At 38.9% G+C, this 14,553-nt stretch overlaps 1 protein-coding gene across 1 annotated transcript; it reads right to left on the bottom strand.

Annotated features, from left to right (window-relative positions):
* Positions 1-7,147: 7,147 nt before the first annotated feature.
* Positions 7,148-14,267, bottom strand: LOC128176433 (RNA-binding protein MEX3B-like). Its single transcript, XM_052842755.1, has 2 exons — positions 13,888-14,267; positions 7,148-11,822 (listed from the first exon to the last, which is right to left on the bottom strand). Exons 1-2 carry the CDS (start codon positions 14,150-14,152, stop codon positions 10,471-10,473), a joined length of 1,617 nt encoding a protein of 538 aa, XP_052698715.1. The 5' UTR covers positions 14,153-14,267; the 3' UTR covers positions 7,148-10,470.
* Between the last annotated feature and the right edge of the window lie 286 nt (positions 14,268-14,553).

Raw genomic sequence — 14,553 nt, 5'->3', positions numbered from 1 at the left:
CTTTTTACTGAAATATTGAAAAGCTATACACAATTAGCAATATGTGTTAATGAATTAAAAAGTTTTGCAAGCTTGATATTCTGCGCCACAGCGAAGTAGCGAGTGTGTCCCTGTTTGTAGAACTGGCGTTAATAGCCCATGTCATTAGTACTTCAGCTAGTAGTTGGAGTGGTGTACAATCAGTGCTTATTCGGGGACCCTGATTCCTGACCCCCACCGGACCCCGACCTCCTCTCCCTGCCCTGAATTTGTGTATATGTTCTCGTCCAGCTACAGCTGTAAATGCGTGATAAGGTGTCCTGAATGACTTTACACCTTTGTGTCTTGTATTGACAGTCAATATCATAAAATTCTCACAGCGACCTTCACGTCAAAAATGGCTACAGATTCTGGCTCCCAAGGTAGCTAGTGTTTCCGACGTTCTAGCCTGTTCTTGATATGAACATTACCATTGAGAATTAGATTTTCTTGTTAGTGTGCCTCCCGTCCATAGTTCTTACAATGCTGACCAGTGTCCATGTCCGTGATGAAGCATTGTGGGGCGTGTCCCGGGGAAGCGGGCAGTGCGCTGATGGTGACCCCGGGGACAGTTTACTCCGCGTGATTGGACTTTGATCTCTCCCCTCCCTGATTAGTGCACAGACACGACAAGTTCTCGTTATCGCCTGATCTCTCTCGTCTTATAGTTCTCTCATTTATAATGTATCGACCTATTGCATGACCCCCCCCCCCCCCCCCCGCCCTAACTCAACCATGATTGTCCCCACTTATTACACAATTACCCACCAGTTAGCGGCCACTCTGCCTGCAGAACTTGTTCGTAGAGTAGAAGCTAATTCTGCTACAAACGGCCTCCAGGGATTAATTACCGGCTAATCAAACGTGTTTTGTCCTGATTGCATCACCCGGGGACCCCCAAATCTCGCCATCAGCGCTCACCGTAACCTCGCTCTCGACACGTTGCTGGCCCAAGATGTGGCACGAATTCTGCCAACTCAGCAAAACAAGCCTGAGCTAGACTGGTGAGGGTCAAACGATAAGTTCTGTAGGACTTAGCTGCAGCACTGAGATGCTTTATGAACATTACTCCTCTATATCAGACGCTCCGGTACCGTGTTGGGTTCATATTATGTCCGTTTGAGCAGACTAATGGATTTAGAAGTTGGCAAGAAACTTGAATACTTGAAACTGTACAGCACTGATGGTAGTTTGGTTATTTATACAAAGAAAAAATAAAAGGGAGCGTCAATCAAATCATCCATTGTGGTTCTGTCATTACCTGAACAAACTTCATATTATTTTATAACACAGTGTCAATTTTTTAGCATTATATATTGTTCTTTTATACCACCCTGCTTAGCCTTTATTTTCTTTCTTTCTCGCTAATTCAGAACGCGTGACCATGTCTTTATATCTATTAGACTTAGACACGTACAATAATGTATCAAAACATACCTATGTTTACTTTTCTCTGTCGACTCTACCTTGTTGTTCATGTTTGATGGTTTTTATATACGTACCAAATAGCGGCATCATAATGGCTTAAAATAGAAACTGCCTACATAATTCATATCAAAGTCTCAAAATAAATCAATCTTTACACGATAATATTGTATTTCACAAACATTTTGATCAGCCCCATTATAAAAACATCACATTATTACACAATTACGAATTCCCTATTCGTTACTTTTCGGCGATTATTCATGGGATGATAGTCAATTAATATACAGAGCGTGTCTATCTTTGTTCTTGTACAGCGTGTACATAGCGAGTAAATGTGTGTACACGTACAACGTGTAAATGTGTGTATACTAACATGTGCAGCGTGTAAATGCGTGTATACTCACAGCGTGTATGTGTGTACACTCACAGCGTAAAATGTGTTTATACTTACAATGTGAAAATGTGTATACATTCACAACGTGTAAATGGGTGCACAGGTAAAGTGTGTAAATGTGTGTACACGTACAGCGTGTAGTGGTGTACACTCTCAGCTTGTGAATGTGTGTACACTCACAGCTTGTAAATGTGTATACACTCACAGCTTGTAAGTGTGTGTACATTCACAGCTTGTTAATGTGTGTATACGTGCAGGGTGTAAATGTGTGTTCTCCACATCGTGTAAATGTGTGAACACGTAGAGCGTGTAATGTATGTGCATGTAGAGCGTGTAATGTTATGTTTGTACACAAAAAGCGTAAATGTGTATGCAGATGGGATTATGAATGAAGGTGAGAAATTGTCTCTCGTCTGGATCAGATCCCAGCATCATAAGTCGTCGGCCGTCACCGTTTCTGTGGAATTCCCAGAGAGGAGGAATCAGTGTCAGCTAATGAGCAGTGACAGGGTTATATTAACTAACCCAATTCCTGGCCCGTGACGATTGGGAACAGATGCGCTAATGCTGCTCTGTTGCTTTTTTCTGTACCAACAAGCATCTGAGATTTCAAAGTCCCCTTATTCGATATTCTATTTGATTAAATCAGCGAGACTTTAAATGGCGTCTGACAGATTTTTCCTCCCGTGGAGAAGTCTCCGTAATGATCAGGTGACAGAGCGTTATACACAGACTCATCTGTTGACTAATACAGAGATAAGGTGTATATATATAGGATGCGGCAGCTCATACAGATTTGTTAACGCGTCTTCATAATTCAAATATAAATGTTCAGTTATTATTTAATTTTTGTTATTGCAGAGAAGATTAATCGGTGTGAAAAGGAACAGGTGAGCATCGTAAAAAGAAAAACCTCACCACTATCGATAAATCCGGATGATGAAAAATGCAGCTTACTGCGAAATTCTGAGCTAGGAAGTTATTATTAAGATTACGTTTCCATCATCTTTAAACAAGTTGAAAAGAAAACATAGCATTTTTATTCGTTTCATAATCCAGTGGCTGTTGTGGTAGCCTTCTAGCACTAAAATGTACCCAGAGATCAGTGAAACTTGGTTTCTAGACCAAGTGTTCTTAAATCGACCAAATAATCATTTAGATAATTTGTCTCAAGGTCAATTTGGCAAAAATATGTTAGAAAAAATAGGAACGCATTGATATGAACGTCGTTTGTTTTCACACTTAATACCGTTTGAATCAGCAGATCTATACCACAATATAAAAAATCGACATACCATGACCTTTTCCAAAAAGAATTTGGCCTTTGTACAAGTTCAAGGTCATTTGATACATTTTGAAATTGTTCAATACCTGAAGCATGGGCACAAGTGGAAGCGTCTTAAAGGTTATATGACATATGGTTTTCGCGCTAACTACAATTGTGATAAAAACGTCACCATGGAGATGAACCCAAGCCTCATTGCATGCCACTTACAACACCAATGCCTGTCTCATTCTGAGATCACAAAGTAAAGAGAACGAGTAGAAAATACTTCAAATTTACTTCCTCATTCTTGCATGCAATTCATGCAAGCAGCAATTTACATATAAAGGTCATGGTCATGGTTCATTAGCATAATGATTGATGTCTTATTATTGAAAAAAAAATTATGTCTATCTTGTATTTACTAATGGAAACTATGTAATGGATAGCACATAGACTGTCCTTGCTGTGTGTATGTATCCCATTTGATGTCGGCGTGTTATCAAACTTTATTCTTCCCCGGGGAACAATCTGTTCTGTTGTTTCAAAGTTTACTGGTGTTGCTGCCTTGACTAGTCGTTGTCTTGCATCTCGAACCCGACTAATAATCGTCTGAATCAACAATATCTGTATCAAGGTCCCGCTTCGTTATCTGTTATTTTAAGCCTCGCTGCAGCACGTGTACATGTGCATGTCGCTTTCCTTTCAACATATCTCCGTGCATCTTTGCATAATTCATTCCACAATCCATGTTTTCTGACTTCAATTTCATGCCGTGTACTCCAACATATCCTGTGAAAGAACTCGCAAAGTGCTACGTCATTAATATTTAACAACACCAGAGTAAATCAGTCAAAATCTTTGTATATGCACTTAATATTGTCCGTCAACCATTTCTTATAGAATATATGATTTTAATAGAATCTTTGATCGAAGAAAACAATGTTTAATTTGCCTATAAAGCCCGGATGTGACGTGATCAGGTATACCCAGTGGATGTCGTCATAGTGATAAATGACCTTGACAAGTCATGACCGGATGGCTTATTTTTTTTTTTTTAATTTCCTCAAACGAGATTCTTTCTTCGTGTCAGACCTAACAGAGTAATGGCGGATAGATGTATTCTCCCATTTTACCTATACGCCCAGGAAGTGACAATTCCATATATTTATATGAAAATTTCTATCTGAGTGTATCAAATTTAGTGCACATACATAAAACTGGTACATATATGAAACATTGGGTTCTATGGTTGATCTTGAAAGCGGCCACTATTAGAAATTGGAAGTGAGAGTTGTTTTTCGACACATGTTTATCAGACTGTTTTTATACCACGTGTTTAAACCGATCGCCTTTTTTATTGGAAAATACTTGATTAAGATAAAAAGAACTAAGTATCTAGATTCCCGATTTTCCTTTTTCATTCTGTCTAACATTGAACAAACTTGATTTAATTACCCGAATAATTCGATAAAGCGTCGCTTCAGCGTGTAACTGGGCGCTCGCAGGTCGAGTCTTTCCCGACGGAACAGAAATCCCGGAGTTTACCTCTGAATTAAAAAAAAGGAACTTTTATATTGCATAATGACAGTCCCTAGGGTAAATCTGCATAAATGCGGCATGAAATAATGGAATATGGTTTCCATGGTAACGCCGGTCTCTGGCGATGGAGGGCTGTACGGGGAGAATGTCAGGCTCCTTTGAACTTTCTTTGTGTACTTGTCCCGGGAAAGTCGGACGAGCGGAGATCGATACACATGTAATCGTTATTACAGGCTTACGATGGAGGAATGTTATCCAATTTAATGTCTGTCGTTAACATCGTTATAACAGGAAATTCCCTTTTTGGTTATCTCAGATTTTGGTTTCCTGCAAGTCCACCCGCGCAGTCTGAAGCTCCGGGCACAGATGACAGAAGGTGAAGAGACTACGGCGCTAGTGTGCAGAGGTTTAATCTGACCTCGAATTAACATTTAATTGTCATAAAGCACAAAGCTAGCTAGCGTCAAATTCAAGTCTTTTTTCTGGAATCTGCATTCTTGTCCATGATAAGGCAGGCTCTTAGCTCCCCGATCGTATTTCCAAGGATCGATTTTTAAGGTCAAATATGACTGGCTGCTGCCCTGGGTCCTCTCAGTGATGGCAATTATAGTAATGAACGATGTTAGTAAGTAAATGGCGGAAAGAGTTAAAGCTTATACTAGTACTCCATGCGCGGATCCAGAAAATTTTTCCAGGGGGGGGGTCCGAAGGATAATTGTGTTTGCCAGGGGGGGTCCGAGGCATATTTTCGCGATAATTTTACTATGTAAATTTAATAAATTTTCATTTTCCAGGGGGGTCGGGACCCCCCCCCCCCCCGACCCCCCTCTAGATCCGCGCATGTACTCTACTAGGACAGCTGAGAAAACCGTTTGGATTGAACTAATCAATCAGTCGATTGTACTCTGCTAGCGCTGTAAAGTTCATGCCATATGAAGATAGTTCAGAATACTTCAAATTTTGCCGAACGTGAAAATTTTGGGTAATTCCTAACATAATACTATAAACAGACAGAGTGGGCTGAAGATATAACCTATAAAAACATGGTTCGAATTTACACAGAAGTTCATTGTGTTTGTTTCTGAAGCTATAATATTGGTAGGAAGAAAACCTTGACCCGTCGGTTTTCACCGATTTCTTCTTTAAGACAAACAGGTTCACAGGTTCAGAAGTAATGTATGCAACTTTAATTGTAATGGTTTGTTCACAAAGGTTTACAGAGTAAATGTTAATACTAGTACGGAATTTCGTCATTGAAAAGTTGGGTTTGAAAATCTTAGATGCAACATTACCGGAATCGGGGGGTCATTAAATATAGGTTAACCTTGACAATGAATTATTTCATGTGTTAATGGAATCGTTCGGAACAAGAGGCAAAAAGATGATCTGAAGCCTAAATATTCTAAATTTTTTAATTACATCCCGATCACCAGCTTTTGATCTGCAGATGTTAGCTTCATTACGTAGAGCAGATCCTTGCAAGTGACAACTGCACTGCACATGCTTCTAGACAGACTGAAACTCGGCAAAAACACATAATTAGTGTTACAAGACATTACAAAGCCTACATACTGGTTTACGAACTGTTCATGATCACAGAACAAAATGTTTCAGAGCTCGACTGAACTGACAAGGCAAAACTCTCTCTCTCTCTCCATCCACCGTCCATCTCTTACAACCATGTTTGTCAAGGGTTCATCTCGGAGATAATTAAGGTCACGGTTAAAGTCTACTCACGAGCGCGAATCTAGAGGGAGGGGGCGGGATCGGTACTCGACTTTGCAAAGTCATTGAATATATATAGATACATAACAACCCCATGAACACCCCCCGCCTTAGAGAAAAAATGTAAACCAATTGACAACCTCGAGGACTCCAACCCCCTCCCCCAGTAAGCCAGACTCTATAAGCTACATGTAGTTCCTGTAAATAGAGGAACTCTGTACACGTAGTTTACCTTGTAAAGATTCTGCAAATAAGGATAAAATTGTAGCGATATAGGTATGGGACAAATCCCTGATCCGCGCCTAACCCCCCCCCCCCCCCCCCCCGATATATAATTTCTTTAATTACTTGTAGATACGGTTCCAAGCAACACCCGTTTGGATAAAGACAACCCATTGTCCACTTGGATGATGAAAATATACCCGTTATCAGGGAAAAAGACAGGCTTCACGGCGAAAGTATCAACTAGGCCAACACAGCATGGCAAATTTTAGCTCCAGGTGTTTCACTTATATCCAGAAATTGTTCATCAAAGAAGTTAAATTATCAGGCCTGATATAGGTTATGTTGCTTTCATTTTTAAACCTTTGTCTAAATTTCTTTCTACTGCAGTGCTATTTATGGATCATGGTGACATTGACCTTGTTTTTCATTCTTTAGAGTTAATTAAAATCAAAGCTGCATTCCTCTGCCTGAATAGATCCGACAGTCTATCAGGAACTCGACTTCTGTGCCCTTTTATCTCATTCCCTTTCTCTTTCAATAAACAATAACTCTGTATTGGTAAGATTTTTATTTGCAGAAAAATAAAACTTTACATTTTTTATAATTTCACCAAATATAATATTCACGAGTTTCTACTGGAAACCCTGATAAAATAAAAAATATCTTTATACTTTTTGTCTCAAACAGTTGCATCTCAAGATTATCTGACATACATTACAAGGTAAATAATATTAAAATACAAAAAACACTATCTAGACAGCAAGCTCTGTACAGAATCCAAGCTTTCTTATATATTACTCTCAAAATCACAACAACAGTACAAGTCATTTACATAAGTTATTTTTCGTATTTATATAATACTGCAATAATTTGTCTCTACCTTTGAATACACAATGTGATTCAATTCAAAAGCAAGTCCGGAGGGTTATTGAATACAGGATTAACTGGTAAATATGTCATTATAAAATAAAGCATTTAATTCTTGTGTCTATTCTTCTCATTTTCAATAATGTCTGTAATAACACATATTTGATGTATTCTACATAATATGACTGGTGCTTGCAATTAAATGACCCTGACTTGGTCTGATTTAACCTTGACCTGAAGTCATATAATATCAAATGACACCAACCAATGCCATTCATATAATAGAATAAAATTTTTCACCTTTTTTAACAATTTTTTTTTGTTTTGGTATAAAAAATTCTTTTTTGACAACTGGGTAAAATGGAATTTTATAAAAAGAAAACAATATTGTGAGAAGTGGCCATGGTGAAGCTGGGAATACAGCCCGTGGTAAGAAAAATGGATATTGCATAAATCGTAAGTTTCTTTGTAACAAAGTGGATAGAAAGTAATTGAGTGGTTTGTGTTCAGATCTAGAATACCTAAGCACATCAACAATAGGACAGACGGCCATGACAAACACACACAGGTACATTATGCATAAAAACATCTTGTTATAGGCTGGTCACACAGAATCAATGGATGGTATATAAAAATAAAAAAGGCAAGAATCATCTAATTGCAAATCTAAAATGGTGAATACTAATTCTTTCAAAATTATGAGTTATAATGACATTAAAAAAACAAAAAAATTGATACAAGTTTGTGAGAAACTAAAACAAAATAAAAGGTAGTGATGGGGATATAAAATGATTGACTAGCACTGCACATGGTTATAATTCATATCTTTGGTTGTTAAGTTAGTTTCTGGCATATTTTGCACAGAAAGTTTTGTTTGAAGCTATGAGATACTAAAATGTTTATGATAGAAAAAGTTAAGATTTGGGATGAGCAGAAATTGTGTCAAAGTAAAAATACCCTGTACTAAACATAGAAGCTGTCAAAATGAAATAAAATAAATACAAAGATCCAAACTCAAAACAAAACCAGCTTAAAAAAGACATCTTTTCCTAAATTTCCCAAACATTCCATTTTTGATCATTAAAGAAAACTTGAAGCCTTGGACCATATCCTATTTATAGCATCAACAAAATAAACAAACTCTTATAGGAAAAAACTACCTCTAAACATATAAAGAAACATGCAACAAAGGGCAACAATTAGCAACTACTTGAATGGGACCATATTCTTTTCCCCCGGGGCTGACTGGGCATCCCCCAAGGTACCTCAGCGAAAACTTTATGTTCCAAGCAACACTCCAGCCGTTCCATGGAAATAAAATTGGCAAACTTAAAACTGAGCACCAAATTGGCATATCGATAATCATATAAAATATCTATAACAGTACAGTTCCGAGACTGAACTTCAACACAACCTAGACAATTCTGGATATGACGAGTACAACAAGATATTTCTAGATATACAATAACAAAATCTCTACAATGATATGACGGCTACCAGATCTAAATATACACAGAAATAAAGTGCTGGATATTTGATTACAGTTATTGCACGGGAAGATTCAAATGATTATGCTTTGATAAGTTTGTAGGAACATGTACAATGTTGTTCAAAAAAAGATTTATGATTTCTTTCCCCAAGATAGAGAAATAAATGAGCCGATGAAGAGATATAATATACATGTCTGTGATTTTTTGTTTGGCAAATATTTTTTTTCTGGATGTTTATAATAAAGGAAAAATCATATCAATGTGTAAAGCCAGTTTACAATAGAATACGGAGAAAAGCCATGAGCCTCAAATACACACTTTTATAAAGACCAATGGAAGCTTAATATTCAATATCACATATAATACAATCAAATATATATAAAAATATATTTCAAAGGGAACATATTGTAAACTTATACACACTACGTACAAGTGTAGAAAAATATTCCAGGACTTGGGCATCGGTACGACATCGTGTTGACCAGCAAGCATCCAAGATATACTCAACAAAAAAAAGGATAAAATACACAATACATACATATATTTATATAATATATATAAAGTCCTTATGGTGGACAGCAGGTCAACAAAAAATCTGGTGATTGGTGCTGTTGAAAAATATTTTATCTTCCATTTCATTGCATAATATATATTTATAGATATACGTCAATACACAATAGAGAATCAGTGGTTAAGGCTGCCGGGTGTGTCCAAACACCCCTGTATGGAGCAGCCTTGTTCTGAAATAACCAGTCTCTGTGATGATTTGCAATGAACACATGAAATTTTATCCGATTCCATACAAAAATAATAGGAAATTTATCCGCTAGAATGTACACAGACACGGAAGGGCTCTGGCTGCTCGTCCAAACACAATGAGGGGGTCGTGGTGACTGGTTCCCGTTAAATGTCCAAATAAATCAAAAAATAAAGTGTACATACAAAACAAAAAAATGGACAAAGGAAAAATAGTCGGGTCTGCTGGGGTTTCTCCTTATACATTCACGCCCTCTCAAACAACCAACGCTATATCTACGTTTAACAATGAGACAATTGGAATATAAAAATAAATTCTTTTGCAAATAAAAAAATTAAACTACTGTGCTTGCTTGTTAATAGATTATATAACAAATTAAGGCTAGAAAAATAATAACGATGTGTCAAGCCTGCAGTTCATTTGGTCCTTTTGACTGATAAAAATCACTGCACCAATTCCTTCAGCTGGTTGTGAGGTATGCCCTGAATAGCTTTTCACAGTCCCCACCCCCCCAAATCAACTTCAGGCTCTCAAAGGAAATGGATAATATACTGGGAGGCATGCTCTCAGCATAGGGAAATAGTTCCACACCTGCATTGCATAGCACTGCTTTTCTTTGTTCTTTGTCAATGCAAAAAACCTCACTAAACATAAAAAATCCAAATATATAACATAATCTCATATTTAAGGAACAAAATGCACTCTGGTCTGGTCAAGTTCAGAAATTGTTCTTGGGATTACTTTCTCCTGCGCCGGATTTCTAAGAGAATATGATGCGCATTGCCTGAGAAATGGTTTGGTTGCACACGGGACAAATTCTCTCCCTCGCGGGTTTCTCCACGATTAAATTTGCACATTCCATGCAAAAGAGATTGTGGCCACAAGGAACAAGAGCGGCCACGATTTCACTATCTGAACACATTAAACATTGACGTCTCGGGCGACCGTTTACCATGGGTACCTGCACAGGAATGGAGACGCCCCCGGGGGATTTCTCCAGGGACGATGTGGTGATGGCAGGTGAGAAGCTGGTGGTCAGCCCCATTTCCATGACGACCGAGGTGTGGGGAAAACCCTGGGTCCCGTTCATTGATGTCTTGAGCAAGCCAGTGTTTCCATGGATACCTTCCAGGAGGTTGTTAAGCGGGGGCGATGGGGGATTGCTGCTTGAGTTCCCATTGGATGAACTGGTGGGCGAGTCTGTGATGGAGGGGGACATCTGTCTCGGAGTGCTGTTTCCGAGGCTACTTGGACCGCGGGGGTGATTTGCAGAACTGGTGGTGAAGACACAGGACTGACAGGAGTTGTCGACATCCGACCACACCGAGTGGGAGGGAAGGAAAGGATCAAAGGAGGGGGAACCACCAAGACCCTCATCGTTGTCAAAACTTCCGAAGCCATTGAAGGTTCCAATCATATTTCCCAAAGAGAAATCACCAATCTTGGATCCATTGACTGTCGGAAAATTGAAAATGTTGGTGTCACCATTGTGAAGTCCATTCCCATTCTGAAGATTGTGAAAATTATTTAAAGCATTCAGTCCATTGTGCACTTTGCTGAATCCAAATATGTCACTGCTTCCATGCAGCTCATGAAGGCCTGTTTCGATGCCATTTGTTTGAAAGTCGTCTTCATTCTGTCCGTCAATCACTCCCCCTGTGCGGATGGCAATGTGGCTTTCGATTTCTAGTTTGGCCTTGTCCACATTTTCTGGTAGTCCGGTTACTTCAAATACTGGTTCCTTGTCGCGGCTCGGGGTCACGATGTAGGTGTGTGTCTGCTGCTGGATCCGCTTGATGGTGGCTCCTTTGGGTCCCACTACTAGACCGACCACACGGTAGGGCACTCGTACCTGGATCGTTACCTGGCCAGGTGTGCTGGGGCTGGGTGGTCCGTTGGGCCCGGGGGTGGTCACAGAGGAGGAACTGGACACGCTGCTGTTTCTGCGGGATGCCCTAATTTGGCTGAAATGTTCGGCTGCTGATAGAATTTCTCGTTTCGCCATGGCGACATCTTCCTTTCGGCCCGTCACTACAAACACCGGTTCCTCCCCACGGACGGGAGTCTTGATGTATGTGTTGGTTTTGGCTCTCAAGGCTTTAATCTTGCATCCTGAAGAGAGAAATACAATATTAATGTCTGTTATTCATGAATTCTCTACTTGGTGGTAAGTAAGACAGACTCACATATTCTTGTCAAAAATCAATATATCTGACTTACAGAATGCCAAATGTTGCAGCTTTCCTTGTATCATTTTAGTTTGTCAGAATGCCTCTGATAATAATTGAATATGAAACTGGACAATTTACTCAGGAATGCCAAATAAAAATTGATTCCCTACAATAAACACGCTATGCTGGCCAGACTGGTGAATTAGCAGCATGTGTAGACTAGTTCCTGCACCTACATCTCAATAAAACAATAGCCTCTCTGTAACCCGGTAACTCCATCTCTATATTACACTGCCATTTACCCCGGGAGCCTAGGCTACAATTACCCAACAAAAACTATGTGCCACAAGTCCTTCAGTGTTTACAGTAAATAGGCAGATCCAGATGCTGGTTACATAACTAGAACATAAAATCAAGGCTACACTCAAACCTGGGGCGAACATTTCCAGGGGCGAGTTTCTTTTATCTGAGAGGACTGTAAAAAATTGTGTCTGTGTATGTAACAAATAAAATCTCTGCACAACAAATACCGCAGCTAGTTTCAATGCTGGAGCAGAATTCCTTATCTTTCACACTGGCTTTTACATCATGTAGCTCTCTCACAAGACAGTTCAGACCCTAGTCACAAATCAAATGATTCATGCTTGTGTGTGTTTGAAATTAAGTGACTTATTCAGACATCTCCTAACTGACCTTTTGCCAATTTGTTTCTTGAAAGAGACCCAATAAAAAAACATTAACACACAAGTGCTCTGAACTCAATATGTTTGAAAATTCCCTAGTACGAAGTCAGCCTCCAGAGTCTGAGAACCTTATCTTATCGCCTAGACAGGAAATCCTACATTTTTAACTGACACCCCACACATCTAAAATGCTATTTTAAAATGCTGTTCTAAATTCAACATATCTATAAATTCTTTATCAAGGTACAGTTTTAGAGAACAAAAAATTTATTGGTAGAAAGGTTTCATTTAGGCTTTATATGAGTTATATTACAGCTGATCCAAACAGAATTCCTTCAGTAATGTTCAAGTTGTGAGCAGAAGTAACAATTACATATCGGGCAATCGAGGCACTTTAGTGTGTCGATTGTTACAAGAGGTTTCAGGAAACACTCGATACAGGTCCTGCTTCTAGCCGGCTACAGATCAAGTGTGCCCAACCAGAGAATCATTTCTTGACCCTGAGAATTTAACAGAACAGGAAAAACTTGGGAGATGTCTACTTCGAGCAAGCACAGCATCCGTGTAATTAACAAATTACAGTGTTAATTACAGTATCAACCTCTAGGTGAACTCTCATAACATTAATGCCCCAACACCAGATGTTGACTAATCTCAATATTTTACATTGCCTGCTTGCAGTTTCAGTTTTCAAAAACAATGAATTTTTAATTAGCAGCGCATTATATGCTTTGTAAACATTTTAATACTGAAGTTATTTGTTGGGAGACAAATATTTTTCAAGAACAATGTCCCAGTGTCCACCCAAAATTGCAAAAACCCGCCCCAAAATGAAAGGCGCACGTGTTTACCCCCTTTGTTTTTCTTTGTACTTGGGATTTTTTATGACGCGTTCCTACTTTCAAAATGACTGTTTCAATGTATATTTTCAAGTGAAATAAATCTGAGAAGCATTCTTCTAAATAATTTCATGAATGAAATAAAATTTACAATCACATATTGTGTTCCTTTCCGAGAACCTCGCTTAATTCAGGTGTCGTATTTCAAATCTTATCACCACGTGTTTATTCGAAATTTCTTTGTTCATTGTTTTTAAATCGTCATGTCAGCTGCTAAAAATAGGGTTTTTCTCACTAGAAATTCACCAAAATTATTTATAAACTTTAGTAAGCAATGTGAAAAATATTTCTGCTGTCTATATATCATGTACGTGCTACACGTGCGAACTGAAATAGCTATCCCGGGCCAGTTGGAGCGTGACCGATAAACAAAGGCTTCCTCGTGGTCGCATGTTTATATCAATGAATGAAATATACAACTTACCTTGTCTTCCGACTATTTCGGCCACATGTTCCGAACTTGGGACTGGCACACATTCCGTCATGTTTGCACTTCTCTTTCTCGCCGTTTCAGAATCCATAGTTGATGATGCTAGATTTGGAACCTCTTCATCCCCGTTCATCCGCAGCACCGAGAGCTCGAATGCAAGTTGCAGTGCGCGGTGGTCTTCGGGTATTTGGTTTGCATTTACCTCCGAGAACATGTTAGCTGGCATCTTGGTGGTTGTCTGGTTGATAATGCCAAGCATGTGGACTATTTGGTTTCATAAATATCCTTCGTTGTACGGTTGAATCTTTGTTCGCTTCAGTTTAAAGCGCGCACTTTCTGAATCGGTTCTCCTCAGCACAAAGCAATATGTCCCAGTGACGTCAGATTCACAAAGATTCCGCCAAGATCGCCATCTGTTCTGATCGCTGATTGGCTAGTCTTCGATTAGGGGCGGAGTTTTACCTTTGAACCCTACATACAATAACAAGAGTTGGAGAGCGTTAGACTAACAATGGATTAACAACGGAGATCAAGATTCAAAATGATTCACTCGGCCTGTTTAATCGATATCTCTTTTATTCAGATTGAGATCTTTTGTCCGAAGTTTCTTTTTTTAAATGTACATGTAGATCGCCCTTCTTCATGCAACATTATCTTGAA

This window comes from Crassostrea angulata, chromosome 3 (assembly GCF_025612915.1).
Source record: "Crassostrea angulata isolate pt1a10 chromosome 3, ASM2561291v2, whole genome shotgun sequence".
Classification (NCBI taxonomy): domain Eukaryota; kingdom Metazoa; phylum Mollusca; class Bivalvia; order Ostreida; family Ostreidae; genus Magallana; species Magallana angulata.
The sequence above is the reverse complement of the archived record's forward strand: the minus strand, read 5'-3'. Positions and strand labels throughout refer to the sequence as shown.